General features: G+C 59.4%; 1 protein-coding gene across 13 annotated transcripts in view; it reads right to left on the bottom strand.

Annotated features, from left to right (window-relative positions):
• Positions 1 to 12,751, bottom strand: part of DIP2A (disco interacting protein 2 homolog A) — a 92,193-nt gene that overhangs the window by 3,062 nt on the left and 76,380 nt on the right. For 6 of the 13 annotated variants that reach the window (XM_079921860.1, XM_079921866.1, XM_079921867.1 and 3 more), the window contains 10 exons: positions 10,479 to 10,600; positions 10,261 to 10,372; positions 8,957 to 9,066; positions 8,323 to 8,453; positions 7,604 to 7,772; positions 7,132 to 7,302; positions 5,193 to 5,254; positions 4,565 to 4,622; positions 1,528 to 1,602; positions 81 to 255 (listed from right to left, as the gene is read on the bottom strand). In XM_079921860.1, the coding sequence (XP_079777986.1) occupies positions 81 to 255; positions 1,528 to 1,602; positions 4,565 to 4,622; positions 5,193 to 5,254; positions 7,132 to 7,302; positions 7,604 to 7,772; positions 8,323 to 8,453; positions 8,957 to 9,066; positions 10,261 to 10,372; positions 10,479 to 10,600 (1,185 nt within the window). Of the gene's footprint in view, positions 1 to 80; positions 256 to 1,527; positions 1,603 to 4,564; positions 4,623 to 5,192; positions 5,255 to 6,047; positions 6,078 to 7,131; positions 8,007 to 8,322; positions 8,454 to 8,956; positions 9,067 to 10,260; positions 10,373 to 10,478; positions 10,601 to 12,751 lie in introns of those variants that run through there. The other 7 variants (XM_079921865.1, XM_079921864.1, XR_013828415.1 and 4 more) reach the window with 7 other exon arrangements.

The following is a 12,751-nucleotide window of genomic DNA, read 5'->3' as shown; positions in this document are numbered from 1 at the left end:
AGGTGAGTCAGCGGGGGCCCCCAAGATGCCACCCGCATAGGGCTCAGGTGCCGGTATGGGGCTGCACAGGGACCCCTCACCTCCACTGGCGTCGGTGAGCTCTGTCCTTCGGAGGAATCCCAGGAAGCCAGTCCTTGCCCAAACGGTCTGCGTGTCTCCGAAACTCAGCCGGGCACTGAAGTGGTCGGCGTGGAGCCCCTCCTCCCCGTAGACCGTGTAGTACCCAGTGGCGCTGTGCGGGCTACTCACCCAGACCTGGGGGCCCAGGGCACGAGGGGGTCAGTCGCCGCGGTGCCCGGCACAGTCTGTGCCGATTCACGGCAGCAACGCCACAGCACACGGGGGTGGGGCGGGGACGGGGCACTTGAACTAAGTTACAACAACAGGCATGGAAAGCAAGCGACTGTCCTCCTTCAAACGAACCGTTCCCCTCCTTGGACCCCGGAGAGACACCTGTGGGACAGCGATGTACTGGGAGCAACCTGCACGTGCACACGCACACAGGGCCAGCGAGAGTCGGGGCGCAGACCCGCCTGCACGTGGGCTAACGGTGCCCAGAGCGTCACGGGCCCCCAGGGCACCCTTCTAAAGCCAGGGCCCTCCAGGACCCACAGGCGGCTCCCGACTGACTACCAGGCTCTAGGTATCCCCCAAAAGCAGGGTCCGAAAGAGGAGACAGCGTGGCCACATGGGTCCCGGCCTGGGGCAGACCTGCCAGGACTGTCTTGGGACCCACTGCTGCCCTAACAGGCCTGGGCCCAGCTGGCCAGGAAGGGGGTAGGGTTGGGGCGAGGCCCCAGGCAGAGCACACCCAGCCCTGGGACTAGGACACCTTTCCTGGCCGATGCGGCATGAGCCCCAGGTCCACCCATGCCCTTGTCCCAGCTGGTCAGGGGCCAGGCAGTGTGTGTGGACACCCGTGGGTGCTGCCCTCAGCAGTGCAGGATGCTGGCCCCCAGGCCCGGAACTGGGAGCTGAGACCATTCCCACCGAAACAGACCAGCCTGGGCACCCAGGCTCCACCTGCCGTCCTGGCCACCAGGTACTGGGTCCCACCTGTCCCGTTACTCTAGACCAGGTGCTGTACGCAGGCATAACAAGGACCCCAGCACAGCCTGTGTCCTGGGGCAGTGAGGAACCCCCTGCCCCGTGTCCCCAGGATGGAGAAAACCACCCCTCTTAGCTACGGGGTCTGCCCCGTGCTGTCCCTCACTGGGGGCTGCAGGAACTTCTCTTCAAGGGACAGCTGTTTCCTCCATGGCTGCTGGCTCCTGCGAGGCTCCTTAAACCACCCAGTGCCTGCAACTCAAGGTTTCCCTCTGCTAGTGGGGTAACAGGGTGGGGGGCTTCATCCCAAGGGCAGGACCCTGAAATCCTACCCAGGGACTGGGTCCAGGAGCACAAGCACTGTGGGGACAGGTTCCCCAAAGCACGTGCGACCCCAAAGGTTCAGAACTCCCGAATCCGGGGCAGAACAGGGAGGAGGGTGAAGAGCAGGTCCGGGGCGCTGGGGCCCCGCCGCCTCACCTCGCCCAGGTGCGAGTCTCCAAGGGGCCCTCTGGTCTCGCTGTGGGCAATGATGACCTTCACTCCAGGGAGGATCTGCAAGGAGAACCGTGCTCCGGGTCAGAGGCAGCACGGCCCTCCTGACTCAAGTGCATCAAAACAACGTCCTTCGAAGCTGATCCAAAGGATGGGACACGTACACGGGGGTGATCAGGTTCAGGAGCCAACCTAAATCTGACTTTGAATTTTAACAGGAGACATTTTAATAGAGAAAAATAAATTCTGAATCCTAGCAAAATCATCCAGTTCCTGAGAATGGACCCTATTTTGGACGGCAAGAGGGGTCGAGGGGGTCCTTCCCTGAGGCCCCTTGTGAGAGCTCACGAGTGCCGGGGGTCCACATGCCTCGGCTGCGTCCCCCCCTCACCCCGGCCCCCCTGAGCCTTCGGCTCTGGATGGAAACCTGGCCCCCAAGAGGCCTTCCTGCCCCCAGACTCAGAGTGGAGCAGCTGCTGAGCACGGGCTCCGGGCCCACCAGGGGCCGTGGAGAAGACTCCAGGGGAGTGTGCCCCGGGTCCAGGACCCCCGCCGGGACTGTGGGGCCTCACTGGGCTCAAGTCAGACCACCTGGCTGCTCCTGGACACCTGTTCTGTGTCCTCAGTTCCCCAGGTATAAAACGGGAGATGACAGTGGAGACCTGCAGGCAGTGGAGGAAGGGACGAGTGGTCACAGGAGGTCACCGTGGCTGGCGCCAGACCCTCCTCTCCTCGTGCTGCCTCTACAGCCCTGGTGGGGCCGTTCTGTTTCCCCAGATGCTGCTGACCCTCCGACCCCTCCCCGTGTGGCCCACCCACCCACCCAAACCCTGAAGCCAGAGGTCTTTCCAGGACCCAGGTCTGTCAGCGCCAATTTATCATAACAGAGAAATACGGGGGGAAAGTCCATCAAAAACGGATGCAGAGCCATGTGTGATAGGAAACAAAAAGGCACCAGAAAGAATTAAGAATTGCGTTTGCAGAAAGGACAACGCGGGCTGCACACAAGGCGTTTCTGTGTGCGTGGGAAGGACAGGAAGGGAGCCCTGGCCTGTGTCCACACTCCCCTCCTCCAGGGTCTGTGCCTTCCTTCCCAGGCCCCACGCCTACCCGCCCACGAGAGCGCCCTTCTCTCCTCCTCCCCTCCCCCCAGTGCAGTTCCCGCACGCAGGCCTCCCCGTGGCCCCAGGACCTTTACGCCAGCTGAGCCTTCTCCCCAGGTCTCTGCTCCTCCTCTGGGGCGGCCCCTGCTGGTGCACAGCCCCCGCCTGCTCCTCCCTCACATTCACCGCGGGCTCGTCCTGCGCTGCTGCCCGCGGGCACCTCCCCGTCTCCCTGGGGACAGCTGTGGCGTGCGCTCGGGCAAGTGCGAGCAGAGCAGGGGCTGTGCCGAGCCCTCCTCTGGTTGTGCAGCTGCAGAGGGAGGCCCAAGGCCGGGGCCGGGGCGCAGGCCTTCCCCCCACCATCACATTGTCTGACAGTTCCTGGGGGCCTTCTTCCTTCCTCTGAACCTCTCCTGCTTCTGAGAACTCCTGTTCTCCTGGCTCTACGTCTGCTGGTCCCTCACGGTGGCTCAAAGTTTTTCCCTGGGTGCCCTCAGGTGGTCTCACAGCCCCACCACCTGAGCCCACTCTGGGCCCCTGAGATTGCACCAGGCCTGGACTGCTTTCATGGTAAACTGCCACTGTGGTGGGGACCACTTCCTGGCTGTCACCTGGGCCACGGGCTGAGTTCTTCCAGGCCCCAGTGCGCTGCTCCAGGGCCGCCATGAAGGCAACAGGCGCCCCGTGGCCTCAAGACCCAGCAGTGTAGTTCCTTCTAGATCTCTGCACCTGAGGTCCTCCCTTTTGGGAACTGGAACTCAGATGTAGACATAAAGACTTAGCAAGTGTGTGTGTGTGTGTGTGTGTGTGTGTGTGTGTGTGTATGTGTGTGTGGTGTGTGTGTGGTGTGTGTGGTGTGTGTGTGTGTGTGGTGTGTGTGTGTGGTGTGTATGTGTGGTGTGTGTGTGTGTGTGGTGTGTGTGTGGGGGGTGTGTGTGTGGGGTGTGTGTGTGTGTGTGTGGTGTGTGTGGTGTGTGGGGTGTGTGTGTGGGGTGTGTGTGGGGTGTGTGTGTGGTGTGTGTGGTGTGTGTGTGGTGTGTGTGTGTGGTGTGTGTGTGGTGTGTGTGTGTGTGGTGTGTGTGTGGTGTGTGTGTGTGTGTGGTGTGTGTGGTGTGTATGTGTGGTGTGTGTGTGTGGTGTGTGTGGTGTGTGTGTGTGGTGTGTGTGGTGTGTGTGTGTGTGTGGTGTGTGTGGTGTGTGTGTGTGTGTGGTGTGTGTGTGTGTGTGGTGTGTGTGTGGTGTGTGTGTGTGTGTGTGGTGTGTGTGTGTGGGGTGTGTGTGTTGTGTGTGTGGGGTGTGTGTGTGGGGTGTGTGTGTGGTGTGTGTGTGGTGTGTGTGTGGGGGGTGTGTGGGGTGTGTGTGGTGTGTGTGTGGTGTGTGTGTGGTGTGTGTGTGTGTGTGTGTGTGTTGTGTGTGTGGGGTGTGTGTGTGGTGTGTGTGTGGTGTGTGTGTGGGGGGGGTGTGTGTGTGGTGTGTGTGTGTGGTGTGTGTGTGTGGTGTGTGTGTGTGTGGTGTGTGGTGTGTGGTGTGTGTGTGTGGTGTGTGTGTGTGTGTGTGTGTGGTGTGTGTGTGTGGTGTGTGTGGTGTGTGTGTGTGGTGTGTGTGTGTGTGTGGTGTGTGTGTGGTGTGTGTGTGTGTGTGGTGTGGTGTGTGTGTGTGGTGTGTGTGTGGTGTGTGTGTGTGGTGTGTGTGTGTGTGTGTGTGGTGGGTGTGGTGGGTGTGTGTGTGTGGTGTGTGTGGTGTGTGTGTGGTGTGTGTGGTGGGTGTGTGGTGTGTGTGTGTGTGTGTGTGTGTGTGTGTGTTTGCAGCGAGGAGAGGCCTCTATGTCAGCCCAGCCCAGCCCGACCACAGGGGTCTGTGCTCATGGCGAGCACCTCCCAGGGACGATGCAAGCGTGGAGGCCCAGTCCCCTGCACTACCTTTCCAGACTCTGTCAATGGCAGACTGTGCGGAGAACCCCGTTCCACCAAACGTACCCTAAAAATTAACAAGGGAAAAATTTCAGAATAAAATTTACTACACAGACAAGAATCTCTAAAAAGGCAACTCACAAGGTAGTCAGAAATTGATTATCACTGCGACAGCCAGTCCATTGACAACAGCCAAGCCTTTAGCCTTTTGATCAGGACCTTGCTGTGACCTTGGAGCAGTGACTTCGGGTGCGTGGTGCACCAAGCACTGCTCAGGGCAGGAGCTGGCTCTATGTCCTCGGGGGGCCCCTGGCCAGCTGGCCTCGCCCCCCGGGAAGCTCCACCATGGTTTACCTCAAGCTGCATTTGAGGATCCAGAACTGGGATCCGGCTCCAAAGATGGGAGGGACCCCGACCCGCAGGTACACACCGTGGCCCCCGGGACATGTCTGCTGACATGATGCCTCTGTCCTGCCCGACGATGGGCTTACTTGTTTTCTACCCCATAAAAAGCCACGTGTCAAATGCTCGGTCACTCTTGGAAGGTCATTCCCTTCCTGGTCGTGGGAATGACTGATCAAGGGAGGACAGGGATGCAGGGGAGGCCCAGGCTGCCCGGGGGCCTGGGTGCTGTTACCTGTCATGGCGCAGTGCCCTCATGTCCACGTAGACGGTCGTGGGGTCCGGGCCGGCCGTGCCCTGCAAGGGGAGCAGCAGAGGTACGTCCACTCGGGCCTCACACCGTGGTTTCCAGGGGCATCGCCTCCACACGGGTGCAGCTGGGGGACAGCTCCTCCGGCCCTGGGGGTGGGGTGGGGCCGGGAGGGCAGCTGCTCTGCTCCCAGCAAGAGTCTGCCTTCCTGCAAACATCTACAAGGCTTGGTACCATCGAGGGAAACCTCCAGCAACACTGAAGGAAGATGTCAAGTCAAACAGTCTCACATTTCAGTCCTGACAGCTCTATTCCCGCTGGTCTCTAAGAAAACACTGCTATGGGTTTTGAGGCATTTCCACTGAGCCATGCTCGCTCCGACCTAATTCTCCTGAGGACTGAGCACAGCGAAGCCCCACCAGGGATTTGCCAGAATGACGTCCTCACTCTCTCTCCTCTCATCTGACAGCTGACGTTGGCCCTGATTACAGGACAGCACGTTCCTTTTCATTAGATAAGGAACATCAAGTTACACGGACACTGCCCCAGCATCATTCTCTGAAGATCCCAAAGCGACCTATGTCTGCCCTGGAATGAAAATGGAAATTTTTTCATTGAGACTAAACACAGCCCTTCCTCCAGAGGCAATTGATTAAAATGAAGGTTAAATGCTTCTGAAAATACTTTCTGTCTTAAATTCAGTTACAAAGGAGCTTTTGTAATATGTCAAATAACGTCCACTGTGAGCAGAAGAAACACGTATTTGTCTGGAGTTCATGAGAGGCCACGTGAACTCATGGGAAGCACAGAGGCACCTCGAGGGCGAGGTCAAGGTCGTACCTGCTCAGCCAGCTTTCCCAGCCAGTTGGGCGGACAAAGGAGGCCAGCAGAGGGAGACAGGGAGGAGGAGCCACAGGAAACACAGAGAGCACAGGCACGTGAGAAACACAGCCGAGAGAGAGCAAAGTGCGTCACTGCATCTCAAAGTGCAAACCAAGAACGTCCCAGCAAGACTTCTGCTGCCCACGTGCTGATAAGCAACACAGATGCCATCGCGTTTCCAGGAAGGAGGGGCCGGGCTGCCAGACGTTGAGCAGACAGAAGGGCTGCGCTGACAGCCACCGACCCTGCGCCAGCAGCCGAGGTGCAGTCGCACTGTCTACAATGGGAGGACCTCACGAGGGACCACCCCGCTCCTCCTGCCACTCAGCAAGGGTCCAAGCGAGATGGTCAGCCGTCTCCATTGTGGAGAGGCTGTCGCAGGAACACCAGAACAACAGGATGCCCGCCTCTGCAGTCGAGACCCTCCCTGTGTCCGGCAGGCACCGGCCAGTACGGGCTTGGGGATGAGGAACTGTGGTTCCCCTGAGGCCTTTCCTCCCAACAACTCCTGAACGTGGGTGCGTGAGGCATGCAACGTGGTTTAGAAAGAAGTGGGACTGAGGTACTAGTAGGAATCTGGAGAACAGGCAGAGTCCCCTGCATTCAGCAGCAGTAAACAGCGCTGCACTGGAGTGAGCTGTTCTGAAACTTCGTTTCCTTTTAATAAGTAAAATATCTTAATGTACCAAAAAGGAATTCTGGGCAATATAAACTATCACACTCGTTAATGTTTCCATTTAAAATTGCTAGATGTCTTAAAAACAATTAGGTTATTCTTGCTTTAGAATATTAATTGCATACCATATCCAACTTAGAAATTCTTCCAGATAATAGTCACTGGTCAAAAACATTTTGATTTTTTCAAATAAGTCTTTGTTCATCAAGAACAGAATATCTTTTAAAGTAAAATGCTCAGCTCTCAAAGCTAACGTGCTATTTGGAAAACGCAACATCAAAGGCTGGGAGGACCAGAAAGTACCCAAGGCCGACGGAGAAGTGCAGCGTGTGCACGTGGCGCCCAGCGGGAAACCCTGACGCCTACCTGGAGGCAGATGGCCACGTTGACCCTGCAGCCAAACGTGGTGCTCACAGCACGTGCAGGCAGACCCAGGTCCCTGAACAGCTTGGAGAAGGACTGTGTGAGTGCGATCCTGGGCCGCTCCTCGGCCACCACCATGCAGGTGCGCACGCACGACAGGTTCACGCCCTTCATCTGTGGGAAGAGTGGGCGCACACCGCCGGGTCTGAGCGTAAAGGCCAAGCTGCTCGAGCCCCGCCTCCTCGGTTCTGTCTCCCCCGCTCCGCCGCTCCGCCCTCTCGGCTCCGGCCCCTGAGGCCTCGGAGACCCGGGGTCGGGCCCACCCTGCCCTGCGCCCGCCCCCCTCTCCTCCCAGGAAGTGCACCATGGGTGTGTGTCGGGGTGGGGAGCTCACAGCAGGGGGCGGGGCGCCCCGGGAGGGTTTTCGGCTGCTGGGAGAGGTCCGGGGCTCTCTCCAGGCCCGGACGGCACGCACCCTGAGCACCGCTGTCTGCGTGCCCAGGCCCCGGGCGCACATCTCCATCACCGAGTAGGAGCAGAAGGTGACACGGGCCTTGTACTGGCTGACAGCCCACAGCCATAGGGACACGTTGGTCTCCAGCTCCGGTGGGGGCACCAGCACCGACTGGTGTCCCGAGTAGACACTGCGACAGCGACAGGGGCGGGGTCAGCACCCGTGTGGGCGCCTCTCCCGTCAAGGACACTGCCCTTCCCGGCAGAGCCCACCCTTTCTGCTCTGGCCGAGTGGGGCTTTCAGTAGAAAACTTGGGGGCGCAGGTCCCGCCACCAGCACTCAAGGATCCAGGGTCGCTGTCAGGGATGGGCCAGCCGGCAGGGACGGGGTTCTGCTTACAAAGATGGGTTCCTACTTCCCTGTTCTGGATGGAATTAGTAGTAACGGAGAGTGTGCACTTAATAAAAAGGCATTTTTACTCTTTTACTCAATTTCAGACCCGAACTCCAACCCACCAAACACCCACACAAACCAACCCACTCACACATGTATCCTCTGCTTGGTGGGCGTCAAAAATGTACCTTAGAAAGGGGACGTCTGAAGAAGCAATTCAGCTGGGGGTGGGGTAAGGAGTGGGGGGGTTCTACCTGCACACTCAGCTCCACTCCCCCGCACACCCACCCTCCACTCACCTGCACACTCACCCTCCACTCACCTGCACATTCTATCTGCACACTCACCTGCACAGACACCACAGGGCAAAGCCGAGGCCACAGTAGGGGTCGAGGCAGATGGCGATCTGCCTGGAGGGGTACAGCTCACACTGCAGCTTGATGGAGCGGCACAGGGCGCTGGTGGCTGCGTGCGACATCTTAAGGGGTGAAAGGAAAGCTCTGCTCAGTGATGTGAGGGAAGAGGGAGGGCTGACGGCAGTGCCTGCTGCCCACAGCAGCCGGACACCTTCACTTCCCGAAAGGGTGGCTGGCCCCAATCCCACACACACCAATCAGTACCCAGGCACGGCACACTAGGAATCTTCTAGGCGAAAGTGCAGGGTAATAGAGACCTTTGGTGGAGCGTTTGGTGCCTGCTAATGTGACAGACTCATCCAAGTCGCCTGGTCCTCGAGGCCAGATAGTCATGAATCAGAAAGTTTACACGTTACCATAAAACACTAAAATACGCATCACTCTCAGGCTAACCTAATCCTGGGGTATATTGGTATTTAACACAAACTTTAAGGAGCAAAACTGCTGCTTTAAGCTCTGGGAGGAGGAAGGGCCTGCACAGACCTGCAGCCAACACCCTTCTGCCCTTTGCCCGCCCACTGTGTCAGGGGCCGGAGTGGAGGGGAGCTCCAGCCAGAGGACCCACCTTCACACCCGCCAGGATCCCCGTGGTCGACACGCTGAAGTCCAAGTATGCGAGCACGTCTGGGGACGGGGGCCTGAAGATGCTGGCCACCTTCTTCTTGGGTATGTCATCTGTCGGTCAGGAGACATGGGTGGCGTGGATGCTAGCTCAGGTTCTCGTGGGGAGAGAGGAGACAGGACGCACCTGGGGAGCTGGGGAGCTCAGAGCAGAAGTCAGGCTGCGGGAGAGCAGGCCGCGTGTGCACGCAGGGAAGGTCACGTGGAACGGACCCTCGCGACCACGCCGAGCATGTGGGGATGGGGACAGAGGACGAGGTGGACACAGAGGGCTGGAGATGGGCCGAGAGAGCCCCACAGGAAAGCTCAGAGGAGCAGGGACTTGGCCAGGGTCCCGGAGCCTGTGATGGAGCCAGGATTACCGACATCTCTGTGCACAGTAAGTGCTAAGGATGGGCCCCCAGGGCTCTGGGTGCTTCATCGCATTCCTTCAGGACCATGAGATGGGCACAGCACTGACCACGCACAGGTGGGCACAGGCGAGGCGAGGGCAGGGAGCGGGTGAGGTGAGGGGACTCCCCGGAGCCCATCTGCTCCCGGGCCCACCCCTGGGCACCCCGCCAGCCGCCCTGGACCAGCTCCCCGTGCCTGTTGCTGGTATCAGGCAGGTGGCCACTGACAACACGGTCCCTGACTTCCTCTCGTGGGCAGTGCCCTGGTGGGCAAGGACAGGCACCTATACCCACCAGGTGCGATGGGGAAGGAGGGACCCCTCTCTGCTTGCCGGCTGGCACCCATGTGGCCGTGCACCTCGAGTTACCGATGGAGCCTGGAGGGTGCTGCTGGTTTGGGGTGTCTTGATGGTTGACCCAACAGGCCAAGGCAGAGGGGGCCCACAAGCATTTCCTGGGGCGCGGGAGCACACACCCATGATGGGGACCCAGGACGGGTGTGTGTGTGCTGTGGGCACCGTCTATGTCCCCGCAACTGCCAACCGCTGCGCGGGCATGAAAGGCAGCAAGGGGAGCTCGTCCACAGGCGCCGGGCCTTGGAAGGACCTCTGCTCCCCACCAGCCGCCCTCCGTTCTGCGCGCCCGGCTCTAGGCTCGAGCTGGTGGACATAGGCTGTCAGGCACCCAGCCGGCGAGCCTCCTGTTAGTAGCCTCTCACCATTTACTGAAGCTGCTAAGCTGCTCTTAGCCAACCTTTATGTTTACATGGCGACAACGCAATCCCTACAACAAAGGAAGGAAAGGGGGCTGATCCTGGCGGGGCCAGCGAGCACACCAACGCAGCGAGGACGCGCACCTGTATCTAGAATGGTCGGCCAGGTCCTGACGTCCACGGCGGCCAGTGCTTCTTTGGACTTGAGCAGCCGCGTGATGGCCTGCGTCGTGAGTACGCACGCAGACTTGCTGACCTGCAGGGCACAGGGGTTGAAGGCACAAGTGAGACTCGGCGCCTGGGAGCGAACTGCACACGGGCCCACGGTCAGGTCCGCCCTGCCGGCCGTGGTGCCTGCCTACCTCCACAATCATCTTGACGGTGGGAAGTGTGGTGGCGAGGTTCTGGGGGTGCGGGGGCCGCACAGTGACGGGCACGCAGCCGCAGTACAGGCAGCCGTAGAAGGCGGCAATGAGGTCCACCCCTGGGGAGACACATGGTCAGAGGGCGTCAGCGGGTCAAAGGCTGCTCTCCACGTCCAGGGCCATGGATCCACGAGAAAGACCAGGGGCCTCACCTGCTGTGCTTGAACAAAACCACCCTCCCCCACACTAACGGTGTGCACTGAACAGCGCTGTTACGGAGGGACAGAGAGCCACCCCGCTGCAGGTCACCCCCCGCCCAGACACGGGGAGGCCGGGGGGGGGGGGGCGCAGTCACGGCCCAGAGGAGGCCATGGAGGGCGGGTGGGCGAGCTGCCCACCCCGGAAGCCCTGCACCTCTCGCGTGCATCTGCGCCCTGACATGGGGGGCCTGGCCGCTTCTCCAGGGAGGCCCACACCCCTGGGGATGGGCCAGGATGTCCCTGCCCCGCTCTCAACCCCGCGCCACAACGTGGGACCACTGGCTGCTCCTTCAACTCTTTCGTGTGTTTCAAGTGCGGGGGGGAACTATACCACACTTAAAACCCATCTTCCCCTCTTGAACTCAGTCCGACTTGAGGACACCTGAGTCCCACACCCTGGAGACTCCTCCAGATGTTGTCCTCAAATCACACAAGGCACTGCCTGACAACATCTGGCTACCAGACACCAGTCTCAGGCTGTTTTGATTCCAGGGTCAAAATAAATGCACAACGTTTAACCCAGCTCACGGGTTTCACCAGATTACAAGTTCACGATGCTCCATCAGGGCCAGGGGTACTCAGCACGGTCATCTTTACGGGCCTGAGCCCACCCACCAGGGACCACCCAGGAGACAGAGCCAGCAGGCAGGTCGACACGCGTGTGAGCATCCTCACACCCAGCAGGGCCACTCTGCCCAACGCGCCACAAAGGTATCACCAAACTGAACACACGAAAGCACCATCAACAACTCACTTCCACGAGCTCATCTAGCTCCTGCCGTCCCTGCGTGTGCATCTCCTCTTGTCCTGGCATCACCAGGTGAACATGCGGGGCAGCCCTGTCCCTGCCCACACCCCACCTGCAGCTCCCAGAGAGTCACCCCAGGGCCACACACCCCTGTAAGGAGAAAGTCCTGGCCCCTCACAGTAAACCAGGGAATGCACAACACGTGCGCACGCGCACACACACACACACGTGCACACACACACCGGTGTGCATCTGCAAAACTTCAAGCAGGGTGGGATCTGCCCTCCAGCTATTCATTATACTCTCCACCTGCTGGTAAGGTTGTAAATTCAGGACTTCAACAAGCATTTTCCTTTATTCACTAAAAATTTTTTATAAACAGTGTTAAACATGCCCCAAAGAGAGAGAGGCGTTGGGCCTCCTTCCGTCTTTTCTCCTATTCTCCTGTTACTTCAGCAACCCTCACCCCCAGCATGTCCTCACGCTGCACGCCTGCAGCTGCAGCCCGGAGCCCCTGCATGGCCGTGGTCCTCCCAGGCTCTCCGCCGGGTGTGGATGGTGATGGCCGGGGCTCCCGAGCGGCTGTGTCCCTGGCCTCATCTCGGCCGGGGAGATGTCTGCCTCACACTGAGGCCAGGGAGACGAGAAGAGTGGGAGATGCAATCAGTCCTGGAGAGAAATGACCGCACGTTCCCGGGACCGGAAAGAGCAGCGTAACTGTAACGCCAGTGGGAGCCCGAGGTGTCCGAGCCGTCACGCGTCCACGTCCAGAAACAGGCCGGGCCGCCAGCTCGCCCTGGCTGCCGGGCAGGGAGCTCTCCATGGCAGCGCCCTGGGAAGAGGCCCCCAGATCCCACAAGCAGAGAGAAAGTGCCCAGCACAAGTCGTGTCCTGCCAGACACACTGAAAAGAGACGGTACTCAAAACCTGAGTCAGGAGTTCCAGAAGCATGAAAAAGAGGGAGAAAAGGCAGTAACGAAAAAGAACAGTTTCCTGAGATGAAGATTAAGTGGGCAGGAAAGTGAGAGAGGACCTAGACCCAGGCGTTTCCCAGTAAAATTCCTGAACTAGAACTAACAAGCTTCCAGGCAAAACAACAACAGACTTATAAAAGGGGGAAAAAAGAAAATCACCTACAACCCTGGGGAAGCACCTGCCACGCCAGAGAAACCTGTGATTCCTGTTCCAGCGAAGGCCCAGGCCGCCCAGGAAAGGGAAAGGGAAAGGTCTTCCGAGTGCCACCACCCATGCGCCAGACGCAG

This window comes from Stenella coeruleoalba, assembly GCF_951394435.1.
Source record: "Stenella coeruleoalba genome assembly, chromosome: 5".
Lineage (NCBI taxonomy): Eukaryota > Metazoa > Chordata > Mammalia > Artiodactyla > Delphinidae > Stenella > Stenella coeruleoalba.
This window is presented reverse-complemented; position numbering and strand designations above follow the sequence as displayed.